The sequence below is a fragment of the Bombus vancouverensis genome, chromosome 4 (assembly GCF_051014615.1).
Source record: "Bombus vancouverensis nearcticus chromosome 4, iyBomVanc1_principal, whole genome shotgun sequence".
Classification (NCBI taxonomy): domain Eukaryota; kingdom Metazoa; phylum Arthropoda; class Insecta; order Hymenoptera; family Apidae; genus Bombus; species Bombus vancouverensis.
In genome coordinates, this window is record NC_134914.1 from 13,840,725 (window position 1) to 13,859,876 (window position 19,152).

The 19,152-nt window shown below is 26.2% G+C and overlaps 3 protein-coding genes across 6 annotated transcripts; 2 read left to right on the plus strand and 1 right to left on the minus strand.

The window, feature by feature from the left end:
* The first annotated feature begins 178 nt into the window (after positions 1-178).
* On the plus strand, positions 179-5,004 carry LOC117156477 (protein MEMO1). The gene is made up of 8 exons (XM_033333515.2): positions 179-438; positions 1,101-1,182; positions 1,261-1,329; positions 1,796-1,908; positions 2,043-2,154; positions 2,245-2,464; positions 2,601-2,705; positions 2,929-5,004. Exons 1-8 carry the CDS (start codon positions 387-389, stop codon positions 3,064-3,066), a joined length of 891 nt encoding a protein of 296 aa, XP_033189406.1. The 5' UTR covers positions 179-386; the 3' UTR covers positions 3,067-5,004.
* Positions 4,622-13,913, minus strand: obe (activating signal cointegrator 1 complex subunit obelus). Of its 4 annotated transcripts, XM_076617655.1 has the most exons (13): positions 13,801-13,819; positions 13,156-13,232; positions 12,428-12,587; positions 12,071-12,162; positions 11,863-12,011; positions 11,539-11,790; positions 7,268-11,464; positions 6,278-6,769; positions 6,010-6,200; positions 5,760-5,928; positions 5,416-5,673; positions 4,977-5,325; positions 4,622-4,866 (listed from the first exon to the last, which is right to left on the minus strand). In XM_076617655.1, exons 3-13 carry the CDS (start codon positions 12,553-12,555, stop codon positions 4,778-4,780), a joined length of 6,366 nt encoding a protein of 2,121 aa, XP_076473770.1. In that variant the 5' UTR covers positions 12,556-12,587; positions 13,156-13,232; positions 13,801-13,819; the 3' UTR covers positions 4,622-4,777. The 4 variants fall into 4 exon arrangements, with proteins under 4 accessions (XP_076473770.1, XP_033189403.1, XP_033189398.1 ...); XM_033333512.2 differs by lacking the exon at positions 13,156-13,232 and having other exon boundaries at positions 13,801-13,913; XM_033333507.2 differs by lacking the exon at positions 13,801-13,819 and having other exon boundaries at positions 13,156-13,280.
* A 251-nt stretch (positions 13,914-14,164) lies between these two features.
* On the plus strand, positions 14,165-18,263 carry SCCRO3 (defective in cullin neddylation 1 domain containing SCCRO3). The gene is made up of 4 exons (XM_033333852.2): positions 14,165-14,605; positions 14,971-15,134; positions 15,338-15,630; positions 15,715-18,263. The coding sequence occupies exons 2-4, from the start codon at positions 15,053-15,055 to the stop codon at positions 16,306-16,308; spliced, it is 969 nt and encodes a 322-aa protein (XP_033189743.1). The 5' UTR covers positions 14,165-14,605; positions 14,971-15,052; the 3' UTR covers positions 16,309-18,263.
* The last annotated feature ends 889 nt before the right edge of the window (positions 18,264-19,152 follow it).

Here is a 19,152-nt window from a genome sequence, read left to right on the forward strand (position 1 = left end):
TCTCAGTGAAATTTTGTATTTTAAACTTCTGACATATAAAAACTTTGGTTATTTAGTTTAATTGCAAAGGAAATACAAAAAAATCTTTCTTTAAGATTTGTAAGAGATTAGTATGTAGGTTCTAAAATATCTATTTCTTGTTTTATTACATTTAAAAAATGTTCTTTTAGTTTGTGTCAATGTACTATACAACGTTATTAAAAGCGCATGGTTCATGGCAAAGTAAAAGTTAAGTTTTGTGATTAGTTTTATAAACATTTTATATATAAGTAGGATTAATCATCGGCGCACTAAACAAATCATTTATAAAAATATAAATACGGTGGAACGATATTTATTATAAAAAGTGAATAGAGGAAATAAAAATTAGCGTAATAAAGTGAAAAATGGCATTAATTAGAAGAGCAACTCATGCTGGTAGTTGGTACGCAGGTTCTGGTAAGCAATATTTAAATTATATTTTTCATTTGTTTAGTTTTAATAATAATTGCCTATAATTCTATGAGAATTATTTCTTATATTTTCTTTGCATTTGTGTACATTCATCATTGTATATTCTGTGGCAAGTAAGTTGACAAATAGCCACAAGTCTATGCATCTAATATTCGATATTTTTTAATACAATGATGTGCTAATATTTAAATTGATATTTAATCGTGTAAAGATTATTAATAATAATTGTTATAATTTTACTAAGTCTATTACATTGTAGGTATTTTGTAAAGTAATATTTCGATAAATCATGGTTATAAAAATGTCGTTTTTTTACATTGTAGTCCACTTTTAAACAAAGTATATGTTCATATTACTATATACATAGGATAAATTTATACGTAAAAATGAAAAAAGAAATGTTCATTTGTGTTATACGACAGATATAAAGGAGAAAGCATAAATTAATAAACAGTTTATTATGGTATGTTAAATGTACTTTATAATATATCTTTTTCTGCAAAAATTTTTATTGTGGAATTACATTGTTATATATCCTGAAACTGTCATTGATAATTTTGGAAACCTATGATTAAATTTAGATTTTAGTAATTAATACTGTATCTTTTATGAAATGTATATATATATATATTGAATATTTTGTACAGGATTGGACTTAAATAAACAATTAGAAGGTTGGTTGGGTGCAGCAGACTTATCACATGGACCTGCTAGGGCAATAATTGCCCCGTCAGTAATTATAGTACATTAGAATAATTTTCAATTAGATTAAGGAATCTTTATTGAAATACGAACAAAATTTCACAGACATGCAGGTTACAGCTATTGTGGAGCATGTGCTGGTTTTGCATACCGCCAGATTAGTCCTGTTGTAGTGTAAGTTCTTTAAAGAATTCCTTTTTTAGTATTTTATAACAAAATGTTTAGATGGATGACGTAATATATGTTTTATAAAGTATAATACAATTTGATATAAAAAGTTTCTGGTTTGACATTTAAAAATATTGTACTTCTAAATCTTTATTTATATCTCATACTTGTTTAGCTTAGTCAGTAGCTCAAATTCTTTTAAATAAAATTTACTTAGCATGAAAATATATTTTTTCTCAATTTTGTCTTTCTTGTGTATATTATCAAAAATAGTAACTTTAAATAATTGAAACAATCAACAGCATACATGTAATTTCCTAATAATTATATAAATATATTGTTGATTCATTATTTTTCTTGATTTTTGACATGAATTTTATGTTTATGTACAAAAATAAAATTATTTATTTTTTATATTTTTATTTGAAATAGGAGGTTAAACATATATTAACATAAGTATATTATTACATAGGCGCAGGATTTTTATTCTTGGTCCATCACATCATGTCAGATTAGCAGGCTGTGCTCTTTCTTCTGCATCGATTTATCAAACTCCATTGTATGATCTACATATTGATCAGCAAGGTATAAATTTTATAACATAAAATATTCAAATTTAAATAAAATTATTTCTATATTCAAAATTAAAATTAATTACATTCCAAATATGAATTATCATCAAAGACTAGTTCAAATATAAGCTTCTGCTCATATGACAGTGTACAGAGAACTTGAAGAGACTAGACATTTTGAGTGGATGGATTTAAACACAGATGAAGAAGAACATAGCATTGAAATGCAATTGCCATTTATTGCAAAAGTTATGGAAGGGTATGTTTATTATTATATTTATTATATATATAATTACTATTATATTTTCATTTATTATAAATTTCTGTTTCAAATTTTATATCAATATAGGTTTAAAGATTCTTTCACAATAATTCCTATACTAGTGGGTTCATTAAGTCCAGAAAAAGAAGCACTCTATGGAAGATTATTAGCACCATATATGGCTGATCCACAAACATTACTTGTTATATCTTCGGATTTCTGTCATTGGGGACAGCGTTTTCGTTATACCTATTACGATAGATCCTGTGGCCCCATTTATAGATCTATTCAAAATCTTGATAAAATGGTATGTAAAATCTAAGCATAATGTCATTGTTTATTTCCAAATATTTCATATATTTAAATAAATGTTTAAATACTTGCTTATAAACTCGAATGTTCAAAGTTGTTTATATTATTATGTATTATATAACAATTCACAGGGTATGGACATTATAGAAACATTAAATCCCACAATGTTTACCGATTATCTTAAAAAATATGGCAATACAATATGTGGCCGACATCCTATTAGTGTTCTTTTACAGGTAATAGCTTTTATTTATTTAAATTCTAAGTATATTTTTACTTTCATTAAAAAAATGTCAAATATTGATGTATTTTCTAGTCTACTATACATACATATAAGTCTTCAATATTTGGAATTAATGATTTCTCTAATAAATTTTATATAGTTATATTAAATTGTAATAATAATATTCTTTATGAAATGAGATACAATTTTTGAAATTATAATTAATATTTTAACAGGCAATTCACACTTTAAAAGGGAATACTAATGGCCAAAGAATGAACTTGAAGTTTCTTAAATATGCTCAAAGCAATCAGTGCAATAATATGAATGATAGTTCTGTTAGTTATGCCAGTGCTTCCTTGGTTCTTGAGTGATACAGTATACACTTTTATTATTGTTCAGAGGATTTGCAGAAAGAAAGTACTAAAAAAAAAAAAAAAAACGGCAGTAATAACCTATTAATCATAAAGATGCATTAATTATAATTTTTAAAAAATTTGTTTTATATTTAAAGAGAAAAATAATGACATTTAAAATCAAGTTGCAATTTACTATATCGTGTGAAATTTTCTCAATTGCTTGAGAAAGAATTAATATTAAGAATTAATATTTGCAATGAATGTGATGAGTAGAAATGTACTATCGTCAAATTTTTGCTTTAAAAATATTTCGGTTTATTACTTACAAGAAATAATCAGTACTTCCAAATTTCTATTATGGAAGGAGCTTAAGTATTTCTTTGCTTTGATTAGTACTACAATTACAGAAATAATAATATATAAAGTGCATTTCATATACACTAAAAATGCAGAAAGTTCAATCTATTGATGGAACAGGGAAAGACTCAATCTAAAGAGAGAAAAAGGAAGATATTCAACTATTAATTTATCTGGTCGATTTTATTATATCTTTAAAAATTGTATAAGATAACAAAATATATTGGATTGATGTTATTAATTTAAAGTTTTAGAGAAGTAACCTAAAAAAATATCGAAAACGGAATAATTATATTTTGTCTATTAAATGTTAAAGCATTAAAATATTTATGAATTATATTTTAAATATAGAAAAATGTTTATTACAATGGATAAATTTGACTTTGTTAGTTGTCAATTGAAAACATATATTATTAATATAAAATTATTATTTATTTAAAAATTTTATTTTAAGTTTAATTTAATAACATTTGACGTTTATTTCTGATTACTAAGACAATAAATGTTAATAAAATCAATGAATAGAAAATACTTTGTCACAAATTGCATTATTTGTCTCAGGGATTTACACAAGCATAATGCTAATACTTTAGAATTAAAATGTACCTCTTCTAGGTCATTAGAATGAACAGTCTGCACTGATCAATATCAAGTGAAATATGACAGGTAAATAGTGTACAACTTAATCACGTTCTCTTTAAAACAAAGCAATGAAATGATCTCATATCCTTCCTACCCTACTATCTTGTTATTCCTCGTTAGTATAAGAAATTACAAACAAATACTGTATTGTTACAATATCATAATATAAATGTAAAGGAGGATCAGTGTGGAAAAATGTTTACACAATATATTATACCATTATTGATATTCTTTTACTTTTGATAAAATACTAATGTTAGAAGAAAACATTTTCATATTAAACTATATGTATGATTTATAATTCATGAAATATTGGATGATTTTCTTTTGTTATTTTTTACTTTTAAAATTGAATTTAAAACTAAATTCATTGATCCATAATATGTGAAATTATAAAACTGGTCCTTCGAATGTTACTTTTTTTATCTTTGTACACTAAATTGATAAGATATGCATTTGTATGAAAAACATAAAACAATCCATATATATGTTTCATAGTCGTGTAATAAATAAAAAATATATATATATAAATTTATATGTACCCTTTTAAAAAAATTAAATTTCGAAAAGATTTATAATTTAAATATATATTTCATTGCAGTACTTACAGCTATTAAAATAATTTTATAAATATTAATAACATAACAATAAGTTTTAACAAAACAATTTGTTTACATTTACCTAAAAAAAAATTGACATATTTACTAAGTGGAATAAAATTTATATTTTAAGATATTATATTTAGTTTTATATTGTATTCTTGATCCAGTCCTATGTAACAATCGGATATCAAATAAAACACTAGAGTTGTTTGTCCTTGAAAAAAAATCAGATTTTTAGTTTAAAAAAAGAAAAAATGGAAGTTATTATTATATGTAATAAAATATTATATAAAAAATTATAAATATGTACAAAAATAAAATTACCTAGATTTGATGGTGCTGTGAATTGTAATTGATAATATTTGCGTTGTTCATTTATTCCAGATGCTCGTTTTAGAGCTAATAATTCTAGGTTAGAAGTATTACCTAAAACCAGAAACCAACCTTCATCCTTTCCTTTTTGGAACAAAGGGCAGTGTGCTTTCAAGTTATTAGACTTATTTTTTCTTCTCATTGTAATATTTAGTATATAATCTTGATCCTTGCGAATATTTATATGATCGGAATTGTCAGTCTTTAGCGATATAAACATCTGGTTTCTCTGTTCTTCATCGTGCATTTCTATACTTAACTCGACATGAAGCATTGGCATCTCTTTCATTACTTGATGTATCTAGAATTAAAATTATTGATAATTAATAATTTCTTATTTTCAATATCTACCTTCAATATTATAAGTTAAAAGTTTAATATATTTACTTACTTGAAATATTTGCTCTTCTTGAAAGTCTTTACCAAGCACCTCTACAAGTGTACTATATTTGTTGCGCATAATAAAGCACAATTTTGGAAGACATGATGACAACGCTGAAAATAATTGTATATGTTCTGGATTTACATGTGGCAATGTAGTAATTGCAAATTCATCAATCCATCGAGCTTGAATAAGCATCTGAAGCAAATTCATTATCATAAGTGCACTTGCTAACCATCCATGTTCTGCAACTGTATCTATCATTGCCTAAAAGTAAATATATATTAATTAAAGAGTATTTTAATTATAATACATGTAAAGTGATATAATAGTTTTCTTTTAACTATACATACTTGAACAATCCTAATTGATTGATCAAGTACTGATTTTAAATCAGTAATATAATCTACACATGGTAAAGGAAGTCTTGAAAAATGTGCTTGAAGTAATAAAAATGCTTTTGTATGTGGAGAACCATATGAGTAATTATCTACTTGGTAACGACACATTTTGCTTAATTCCCTGTTTACACATTAAACATATTAGAATAAAATAAAATTTTCGAAATACTTTTTTTTGTTTATTGGTAAAGATGATACTTACTCATTTAATAATTCTTCGTCATGTCTTACTGGTAATTCATTATATTCATAAGAATTACATAAAATACGTAAACATTGTTCTAATGTTAGAAATTCTTGTAACGATTCCTCAAACATTAACATAGTATGATGTGATAAATAATAAAATGATGCTATTTTACCCATTGATTGTGGATATAAAATTTGTTCTTCCTAGAAATAATAAAAATATTGTAAATTATCCTTTGTATAACAAATTAGAAATAAAATTTTAATTCCATTCTATGTACCTGGTCAAATTTCACGCAATGTGAATTTATCAACACTTTTAATGTACTGTCCACTAAAGAAGATAAGTACTGATTAATTGTATTAGGTTCTAAAGCATTTAGATCATAATATCTAGGATTTTTCATTAATCTTCTAAAAAAATACGTCCAGGTTAAATAATCTAATAATTCTTGTTTGTTTTTAATTGTACCAGCCACAATTTCAGCATTTATATGATCTGGTAAAACAGCTAGTAAACTTGATTCTACTGGGAATGGTTGATGTAGAAACCTCTTATAAAAATTTTTTTTTAAGTCATGTACTAGAACCACTGCCACTCCTGCAGTATCAAATTGGGGTCTGCCTGCACGTCCTATCATTTGAAGTACATCTGTAATAGGCATGTCTACATAACGGTGTTGTTTACCATCATAATATTCTGTTCCTTTTATTACAACCAAGTGAGCAGGAAAATTGACACCCCAAGCTAAAGTAGCTGTTGTAATCAACACCTAAACATGATATTTTTATTTTATTTTATTTTAGTAGGTACTAATTGGTTGACTTTATAAAATATTTTATCAAATTTGCTATGTTTGAAATATCTTTCCTTTGTTAAAAGGAGTTACTTTTTCAATGCAATATAATGATTAAGTATTGAGGATGTAAACAACGTTATAAGTAGCATATATATATATACAGGTGGTTGGTAACTGGTGGTACAAGCGGAAAGGGGGTGATTCTACGCGAAAAAAGAAGTCGAAAATATGAAATAAAAATTTTTTTTTTTAATTTTTCCATCGAGACAACGATCTACAGTGAGATCCGTTATAACGTACCGCACGCATACCGAGCGAAAATTCAAAGTCGATTTTCTCGAAAGCAAAGCCTCAAACGAAAAATTTTTATTCTATATTTTCGACTTCTTTTTTCGCGTAGAATCACCCCCTTTCCGCTTGTACCACCAGTTACCAACCACTCTGTATATATATAATATTTTAAATGTATACCTGAATTTTATTGTTAACAAATAATTCTTCAACAATCATTCTATCTCTATCTTGAAGACCAGCATGATGAAGCCCAATTCCAAATGCAAGTGTAAGTTTTAAATTTGAGTCTCGTACGTGATCTAGAATAGTGTTCATTTCTTCCTCACACATATGTAACCATTGTTTAGGATTATCTTCTGCCGCAAGGTATGCAATTAAATCTAGTGCAGTTAAACGTGTTTGTCTGCGTGATGAAACAAACACTAAAGATGGACTAGATGGTGCATGTTGTTTAATCGCTTGAAAAGTTGGCCTATTCATTGTTGCCATTCGAGGACAATAATTTTTTCCCGGGAACCCGTGTATATGAATTGCTAACGGTACAGGTCGTACAGACGGACGAAAATTGTAAAGGCCCATTTCTTTGATACCAAGCCAATTAGCTAAATCCACTGCATTAGCTAATGCTGTAGAAAGTCCAATAACTCTTAATTTTTTTGAAGTGTGACTAGAGATAAAATTAGTTCTTGAAATAATAACTTCCAATACAGGGCCACGATCTTCTCCTAATAAGTGAATTTCGTCTATAATAATAAGAGCAACATCCTTGACATAAGCTCTTGTTTGCCAACTTCTACTAATACCATCCCACTTTTCTGGTGTAGTTACGATAACGCTCGCACTTGCTATAACTTTAATATCTGGTGATACATCTCCAGTTAGTTCTACCACTTGTCTTCCTAGTTGTTCTTCAAGTCTAACTTTCCAATCCTTTATTCGTTCTCTAACTAAAGCTTTTAATGGTGCAATGTATACAATCTTTTGCATTGGATATTGCTTAAATACTCTAAATATAGCAATTTCTGCAGCAATTGTTTTCCCCGAACCAGTTGGAGCTCCTAACAGGACATTATTGTCTGTATGATATAAACAATGAAAAATTTGTGTTTGTATTGGATTAAAATGAGAGAATTTATAAAGCTTTTCAAATAGTGGATCTTTTAATGCTTTTACAGGTAATGGTTGTAACTCTAACAAATTAGTATGTGGTGGATATATTTCAGGTAAAATTAAATCATGAAATGTTAGAGGTAGCATATTTTGACAACCTAACCAGCGATCACTTGTTGCCCTTACTATATATTGAGAAGGTAATGGTTCCTGTAATGGTATAGTCATCACAAGCTCTTGTTCAAGTTTATTGCAAACCATCTTTCTTGTCATATTAAAGCATTCATGATGATAAATAAAATCACTGTCTGGATCTTCTATCCATATCCAAAATGGTTCTGAAGTTTTACCATGAACACTGTCATTCCATCGAAATTGTGGATATATTTTTAAACGTATTCTTAAAACTGTGCGAGTAATAGGTTGCAAATTTGATTCCATTTCTAATGCAGGTAATTCTTCACAACATTTCTTCACCAATACTGCTACTTTCTGATTATACAAAATATCTCCAATTTCTTTAATGTTCATATTATTTAATCTATCAATTGTCAAATCATTTTCTTCTATTTTATTAATAATTTCTGGAGATAAACAATAAAACTGACACAGAGGATTTTTAAAACTCCATTGTTGCACTTCAATTACCTTTGCCATTTCTAATAAACGACCAGCCATCGTTGCACGATTTTGTCCTAGCATAATATTAAACAATGCTCGACATATGCGTCCTGCATTTTGCACAATATATGCTTGATCCGATATCAATGAAAATGAATTAACTCGACCATGTGATAAGTACGTTTGTAATAGAATATTCACTTTGCCATGTATATTTTCTACACCACCTTGAACGTTAAGTTCACAATATTGTTGAATCAACTCTTCCAATTCGTTCATTTCATCCTCTCGTACTTTCAATTGTCCAAATTCTTGAGATTGAGATATCATAGCAAGTATTTCTGCTTCACTCATAATTGGTTTTGTAAGTCTATTAAAAATTTCAATAGTGTCATATTTAAGATAAAAGTGACTTGCAATACGTCCTAGATTTGTCGTACTCAAATCTCCTGTACTTATATTATATCGAATCATTTTAGCTTCATCTAACGCTTTAGCTGCTACATCAATTAACTCTTTCCTTTTTTGTTCTAGATTTGGATCATCTATAATAACTTGAGGAAGAATTCCATAAACATGGTAGTTTAACTTCATTCGAACAAATAAATAAGTATAACTTAGCCATTTTATAGCTTCTTCTACATTAGATATTGTACCTAATGCAATTTCAGCATTCAAATTATCAGCCAAATATTTAATAAAACTACTCTCAATAGGTATTTGGTTTGTTAATAACGATAAATAGTGATATAATTTATTATGAGAAGTAATAATAGTAGCGTGACCAGATACATCAAATTGTGGTCTACCAGCACGACCAAAGATTTGTAAAACATCTAATATATCTAAATCGATATACGAACCATGTTTTGCATCATATATTTCTGTTCCTCTTATAATAACTGCATGTGCAGGTAAATTTACACCCCAAGCTAATGTTGACGTGCATACTAATACCTTAATTAAACCTTCTGCAAAATACTTTTCAACCAAATTTCTTTCTGAACGCAATAAACCAGCGTGATGTACCGATAATCCGCTGCTAAATAATTCAATTAGATACCTGTTGCGTGATTTAGCAAACGCTTTATTTGTAAATTTTGCTTGACCTTCAGGTATAAATAATTTAAGTGTACCATCTTTCATTGCTAATTCTTTTAATGTTTGTGCCACTTTAACAGTAGTATTTCGTGCATGTACAAATACCATTACTTGATGTCCTTTAGACACCATATCTATAACATTATTGTAACATACTTGATCCATGTAATTTATTTCCTGCAATGGTGATGTAGCTTTTACACCAATAAATGTTTGACTAAGGGGTACTGGTCGAAATCGATGATCAAAATAAAAGAGTCCTACATGTGGATTCACTCTTAAAAATCTTGCAACATCTAGATAATTTGGTAAAGTTGCAGAAAGTCCAACAATTCTTATCATGCTTTGTGAAGATTCTACTTGTCTTAATGTTCGAGCAACTAATGCTTCAACTACAGGCCCTCTATCACCATGTAACAAATGCACTTCATCGATAATTAATAATTTTACAATACTAGTAAGAGATATATCTCCAGTACCTTTTCTAGTAACAACGTCCCATTTTTCTGGCGTAGTAACGATCATTTGTGTTTGTTGAATTTCTGATTTGGTCAATTGCATATCTCCAGTTAATTCACGAACGGATATACCAAGACATTGAAGTTTTTTACTAAAATTTGCTGTCATTTCAGCTGCTAAAGCTTTCATTGGGGTTACATAAATTATTTTAAATTGATTTTTCATTAATTGACCATGTTCAATATGTTGCTTTATTTGATGTACTATAGTTAACATAGCAACATTGGTCTTTCCAGCACCCGTTGGAGCAGAAATTAATAAATTCTCATTAGTATGATATGCCGCATCAAATACTATACTTTGTATTATATTTAATGATTTAATACCACTAAAAGCCATTTGTCCAGTATCATCTAAGGAATCTATCATAACAGGTTTGTAATTTACATCAATTAGTTGAGACTCTGGAGGAGGTATAGAAATTTCTTCAAACATTTCTGTATCTTTTTTTACTGCACTCTGTGGTAACATTATTTGTTGTTTCGATACATAACCAGCTGTTGTTCTACTAGATATATTGGAGTCAAATACAAAGGGAATATTTTCTCGCATATTTCTGTCTGTAACATTTTTTTCAAATATGGGTGTATGCATTTCTATTAATGCTTCATTCTTTTTTAAGGATAATTCTAATGATTCAAAACTATTTTCTTCAGATTCTCCTCTTTTTTCTCGTTTATTTGATATCTTATTTAATTTCTTTTCTTTCTTTCGTACTTGTTTCAGTAGCTGTTTTTCTTTCTCAGACTGTATAGTCACTTGTCCACTGATCACAGGTCTTTGGACATTACACTTTTTTTGTACTTTTGAATCAGAACTCAAAGCTATAATACTTTTTCGATGTTCAATAATGTATTGTATAAACTCTATAGATTCACAACCTAAAAGATCAAGTAATTCATCTTCTGAATTTTCATTTTTTAATTTACTAATTATAATAAACTCTTCAAATTCTTCCAAAGTCATGTCTGTAAAATACTTTGCATATGACTCTAAATTTTGTTTATATATTGCCTTATCAAACTGAAATGAAAATATAATTGTAATTTAAATATTTTCAGAAATAAATAATAATATAAACAAATTTTAGTACAAACTTTAGTTTTAGACAGATTTGTATCTTCATTTCTATATTTCATCGAAAAATTGTCAGTACTTTGAATAATATTTTCTAAAGACATACTGCGAAGTGTTTCAGTATCTGGCCACAATACTCTTGCAGGTTTATATTCAATTTTTGAGCCAAATAACTTACTTTCTGATATTTCAATATTATCAGCATCTGTTTCTCTATTTTCTATGAGTACTAAAATACTTTCTTTTAATCTTTCTCGAATTATTCTAATTATCTATAAAAACATATATCAAATATTTTGATTTATATATATATATAAATAATAAAATTGCATGTACATATTTACCTCCATCATATTCTGAGCATCTTGAAGTGTTAAATTTGCAGCTTTCCTTTTTAAAATTGCGAATTTTTCATTAGTTAACAACTTGTCATTGATTAGTAATTGTAGAGTAAACAATAAAAATTCATCTATGAGTTCATAAGAACATTCTCCTAAAATAATGACAAATAAATAATAACTTTTTATTTTATTATTTAAAGATATTACATACCAAACGTTTCTACAGCAATTTGACGTAGTTTATTAACATGATGTAAAGCATCTTTGGGTACATGTCTGCATAAATCTTGCCAGTTAAACTCACTGTAATAAATATACTTATAAGTATCAGTTACACAATAGTGTAATAAAATAAAGATAAGAAGAATTATTTTACACAGATTATTATATTTTTTCATTTATAACATTATGGTCATGACAAGTTGTAAATTATCCAGGTGCTAATTAATTAGGTAAATATAAATTATAAGTCTTCTTAGTTGAAACCTAAAGAAATATTCTATGAGTAACTTAATGATTCAATAATGACCAAATATTTGTTTTCCATAAAATATCAATTATAAAATACCTTTTCAATTTTTTATATTCTTCTTCTTTTTTAAATAAATCATTTGGTTGTAGTTCCCTTGTACTTTTAATACGTCCAAGGTTTGTAAACATACGCAAAGATCTTGTAATTCGTGGTAATTCTGGCATTTTTAATTAAAAAATATGTTGGAATGTTCAATCTGCAACACACAATTCATATTTGTAAAAAAGAATACATTTATCTATCGAAAACTGAGTATTTTAGTAAATATGTTATAAATTACAAAAAAAAGATTAATTACTAAGTCTTATTTTATTTAACACAAAAAAATATATTTTGGACTAAGAGAAAGTACTTCGTCGCATTATTGTTATTACCATTAACTTCAAGTTGAAAATTCATTTATCAGTATTCATTTATTATACGCCATTAAATAAATTCACGATTATAATCGTATACTGGGAATATGTATATAGATATTGTAACTACTTATATTATAACTACTTAAATAGTATTATTACAAGGAAATTACTTAATTTTCATAAACCCAAATATTTTCAACATATAATTCTAATTTAAAAATTTAAATTAAAAAGTAAAAGAAAAGTAACATTTTCATAGTTAAAAAGATAACGTATTCTACAAGTTACGTGTGTGTGTGTGTAATTTGTAATAATACCTTACACCTTAAAAATAATTATTATGTTATCCTCAATAAAAATTTCCACTAAAATTTGATATTAAACAATATGTAACTATACTACTACCTTTCACTGATATTTGTCAAAAATCACACTGTTTCCGTGTGTTAATTTTGTTGCACAATTGTCAAAGCCACGCTGCACTAAAATTATTTTTTGTGTATTATATGTCAAGTGCAAACGATGGTGATGATGAGAATAAATTTGACAACAGCGCTAAATTAAGACTTTTTGTTTCGAAATAAACATAACCTAGTCAGTAAATTATTACCATTGCAATTACAGACATTATAATTTTAATCGTAAATAGTAATGTTAGTGGTTAAGAAATTTGCAGTCCTTTATTCTTTGGAAATAAGGAAATATATTTGATTGATAATTATTTGATTTTAACCTTTCTTACAATTGAGAACATATCAATATTTGGTTTTGTTAATTTACAAAGTCTTGATATAAAAAAATGTGTAATATTACTGTGTCACATTACTGAAAAAAGGTCAAACTAGAAATTATGAAATATATATCTGAGAGATCTTTTTTTAAATTTCAATGAGCGATTATAATATGTGCAACAGCTAGCCAATATAAATATAAAACAAATTTATATTATATATATATGTATATTACATGCGCTATTGTATATCTACTATACTACATTATATTTATCGCAATATTTAGTACATACATTAATTATGCAAGTAATGTACTTACATTATCACAAAGACAAATATATCATGAACTGTTTACAAAGAGGTTATATTGATTAGGTTATGTTTACATCGACAGTGTTGCCAGATATATTCTCACCATGTGTTATATATAAGATGTAGGTTTCTGTATAAAGGAATAAATATAATTTGTAGTATATCGTTACCGATAACAAATTATTTATATAAGTATTGGGCATTATTTGAATAAGTTTATATATTTAACTATATTCTTCAATTGTATTCGAAAAATATTTACCAAATAAGTTCGATAAATTAACAAACAAAATAACAACTGTATTCTTTGTGTAGATTTGCAATTTTATTAAGGTATATATATTTTCCCTAGTGACTATTACTTCCATAGCATATCAACACTGAATTTACGAAAAAGATTTCGTTGTTGCTTCATTTTGAAGGGACTTTTTTATTATGTGTTGAAATACGAAGAATATATCTTTGTTTCTGTGTTTTTTTATACAGACTTCTTTCATACATAATAGGAAATAAATCGGTTTGACTGTATGTCTCATACATGAAATGATACTGTCATTATATCGTTTGATGAGGTTATATCGTTACAAATGACGGTGTTGTTTAGTCAAATACAAACTCAACTTAAAAGTCATTTAAATGAAATGTTCAAAAGAATTGGAACTGAAGTATTTTTTTAACTTTAGCTACGACAAATTACGAAATAAATACTTTGTGGGAATTTAATGAATGAAGGCAAAGCAAGATATTTTGCGGGGGGTCTTTACTGGGGTTATTGTGACCCAGGTAGACCAAAAATCCTCCTCAATAATAAGGTAAAAGATCTTTTTAATATATCGTACTTTTTATATTACAATATCTTTTCAATAATAAAATTATGAATTTAGGACGATATATTATTGTATATCCATGTACTAAGTTTATATTTTCAACAAAATAATTATTTTGTATCTAATTGAAAATTTTTTGTATCAATATAATGATTTTTAATCAGCATACGATATATGAAAACTGCTAACTACTTATATATATATATATACTTACATATATATAATACATATATATATATATATATGTATTAAAACCACATGAATGTTTATAATATATTTAATTTATTATAATACATTGTAATATACATGACATGTTATGTTGTCATTTGTCTTTTGGTTTTGTTGTTTAGCTTTTGATCAAGACTGCCAATGTAAGACTGAACTACTGATGCATGGAATAATTGTCTTTAACATTAAATACGGACAGCATCAATGGGAAACTGTTTTTCGTGCTTTAAGGTGTCTCTTCCACCAACCACTGCCACTCGCTCTTCATCGTTCGATTATAAAGACGGTAATATGATTATTTTCTACATTTAATATATATTGTTTGTAATTTTATATATATATATATTCATACATAGGGAAAAATTATATTTTTTACTTTTGTTATTTTCATATCATTTTGATACACTTAATAAATGTTAATAAAGTTATATACAATTAAGGTTGTGTTAATATAACCTAAATTGTAAATTATAATTGTAATGATTTTAGAAACAATGGAATTGAGAGGTTCATTCTTAAATTCTTGCCAACAAACTGGGCCCTTAGTGCCTGAAGCACATATAAATGGAAACACACTATCAACATTCAATAATGTAGGATCTGATAATTGTGGATCTATGCCTACCGTACAAAGTAATTTACGTTCGTCAAGGGGATTTTATGCACGGTTATCACCATTGGGTAGATCTGGAACATCATCTGGTCTTAATACAACCACTGAATCAAAACAACAAAAAGAACCATCAGAAAACAAGTTAAATGCTTTATTTGACCAATATAAGGTGAAATTTGGAAGTTCATTATTATTATTATACTCATCTATGTACCTGTTACATTGGAGTGATGTCTGCTTTCCATTCCTACAGGATTCACATGAGGATGTAATTTTAGCTGATGGTATAGAAAGATTTTGTAATGATCTACAATTGTCACCAGACGAATTTAAAGTACTTGTTCTTGCTTGGAAATTAAATGCTAAACAGATGTGCCAATTTACACGTCAAGAATTTGTAATAGGTTTGAGAGCAATGAAAGTAGACAGTATACGTGGTATACAAGCAAGATTACCAGAAATTGTTCAAGAATTAACTGTAAACAATGATTTATTCAAAGATCTCTATCGATTTACATTCCGATTCGGTTTAGATGTTAATTCCGGTCAAAGAATATTACCAGCTGATATGGCAATTGTTCTCTGGAAGCTTGTTTTCACAATACGTGAACCACCTCTTTTGTCAAGATGGCTTAAATTTTTGGAGTGCCATCATGTTCGAGGCATACCTAGAGATACATGGAATATGTTTTTAAATTTTGCTGAAAGTATTGGTGATGATCTTAGTGTTTACGATGATGCAGAAGCATGGCCAAGTTTATTTGATGACTTCGTAGAATACGAAAATGATCAAATGAACCAAAATATCAGCAAAGATGATATAAAAGATGTTTCTATTGATAATTAATATTCGAAAAAAGTTCTAATTATAAACAAATATTATCATTATATATTTAACCTTTGAACGGAAATATTTAAAATTGTTTAATATTGAAATGATAAAAATAACTATATTATTAAATTTTTTCACTATTTTTTATTTTTTCTTATGCACTATCGAATACAAGAAAATTTATTAAATAATTTTTCTTCTTTCTTAAAAAAATTACTGTTCAAAGGATTTTATTCAGGGATATATATAAATATAAAATTTTGCACATCTAACGAACACATTAGAACAAAATTTCTATAATCTAAATTTGTGATACAGTATGTATGAACGTATACAACTTTTAAGACATTAATATTTCTCAAATTATGTGAAGATATCGGTAAAGAAAAACGATAGATGTAAAAAAAGATGCAATTATATAAAAATTCTTAAAATTTATTTGATATCACACTAAAATAGAATATATGACATAATTCTATTTACTGGAGTAAACATGCTACTGTAAAACAAATTTAGTCATTTGTGATCATAGTTTATGATAGTGTTTTAAATGGACGTATGATTTATTTAAATTATGTTCCTATTTATTTTCTTAAATGTCAATAATTGAAGCCTCGACCATGATTGAAATCGCGAATAATGATTATTAAAATTTATTGATAAACATATTTCGAATATAATAACATTCATTACACATTTGTATATAGTGCCATGTCTTTCGAAAATACTAAAAAATTATAAAAATTGATGATAATTAATATATCATTAAACAAATGTATGACTCGTTAATATTTTTGCATACAATATAAATGTGCTACATATTTACATTGCAGGTTCGATCATTACAAACGATTTTTAGCTTCATATAGACTTACTTTAGAAATTAATTGATGATATTTTTAAAATATCATAAGTATGCTTAAATATATATTCAGTGCCCTCTTATCTGCAATACTTACGAGAAGTACAACATTTAAGACAAAATATAATAATTTTAAAAATAATTGTTGTTCGCATAGAGGATCTTTTTATATAATATATTTCAAAGTGAATAAAATCATCGATAATATGATTTGCTTTGTCACTTACAATTAGTAAAGTAAGGATAATATTCAGTAACATTATTGTATTTAATAAATAGAAAATTTGCTAAATTTAATGTATAGAAGAATTTATGATTAAAAGATAATTAGTTATTTTCTTGTAATTTGCATAAAAACTGTAACAAAGTCTGTATAAATAATAAGTATATGGAAAATTCTATAAATCATAATTCGGGCCCAGAAAGAAATAAAAAATAATGAATAATTTAGTATGAAAGTAAATATTGTATAGAATTATACTGTACATTAAATTTATGAAAGAAACTATTATGTACTTTGCATTCTAATAGCATCTATAATATGAAAAAAGGTCCTCTGTGTCAATATGAAGCATTATCAATTTTATAAAATTATCGAAATTATACAAATGTGCATAACTTAAAGTCAACAAACGCACATGTATTGTTAATTTATTTTTGTGACTTAATGAGGACTTATATCTATGTTTAAATCCAGACGTACCGAAAAAAGTTTTATGTAATAAGTTTATACCTGAAACACGCTTTGTTAAATACTTCTGTTTAACTAGATCTTGAAAATTAGTTTAAAAAGATATATGACCTTGTTTTTATTGTGATAACTGCTTATGAGATCAAATAATGTAAAAGCATTGTTGTCAAGAATATGGTAACAATGCAATGAATCAAGTGATAAACATAAATAAAATTTGAGTTCAAATTTAATTATTTTATGGATAAATATATAAAATTTACTATTAAGCATAATAAAATCAATTTTGATTTCGTAATCAAAATACAAATAATAGAAAAATATATAATGCATTTAAGGAGCTTGATAAAGTCAACAAATGTAAGTTTTCATACTTTTACAGTTAAATGTTTATGGTCTGATATGTATTAAAAATAAGTTTTATTATTTAGTATAATTGACCCATTGCTAGAATGTCAACAATGCTATTATCAACTGTATATGTACATATTATACTAATGATATAAAAATCATGCATAGTTTTAATATACATATATATCATAATATGTAATGTCATTACATATTTTATTGTTATGATAAAACAAAAAATTGAAGTTTTGCGGTAATAATTTTATAAATATTTTAATAGTGAAAAATACACAACAATTTTTTTCTTATATCAAGTGTTCTCATAACTCATTAAAACTTATGATAAAGTTTCAATTTTTTTTATGTATAAATTTGTCTAAGTAATTACGTTAATGATCTCGAAATAATATCATTATGAGCTTAATGCTGATTACAAGAATGTGTAGTATTAAAAATACTTTTTCAAAATTGTACATTGAATTACGTGTTGATATCAATTACAATATTATTTTTTACAAATGTAATACATTATAATACATTTCGTAAATCGATATTAACAAATATTAATAATCTTAACAAACAAAAATAAGTGATTTTCAGGAATAAAGAGAAGGAATTTCACAAATTTATAATTTTTATCCATTTTATACTAATTTTACAAAATTTTAAACCGAATATTTTTAAAATAAGAGAAGTTTGGAAAATTTAAAACATTTAATTTTTATATAAAATTAAATAAAATTTTTGTTATTTAGTATACGCGCAAATGTATCCTATAAACTAAACATATGCACGCATATATATATAATCATTGAGCATTGTATATTTTTGGAGCTTATAATAATTTTGTAATAAATATAAAATACAACATTATAAGTATTAATTGAAATTTATTTCTTAGATATAATCTATAAAGAATTATTCATTTTCCTTTTCTATTAGAATGAACATAGCATAC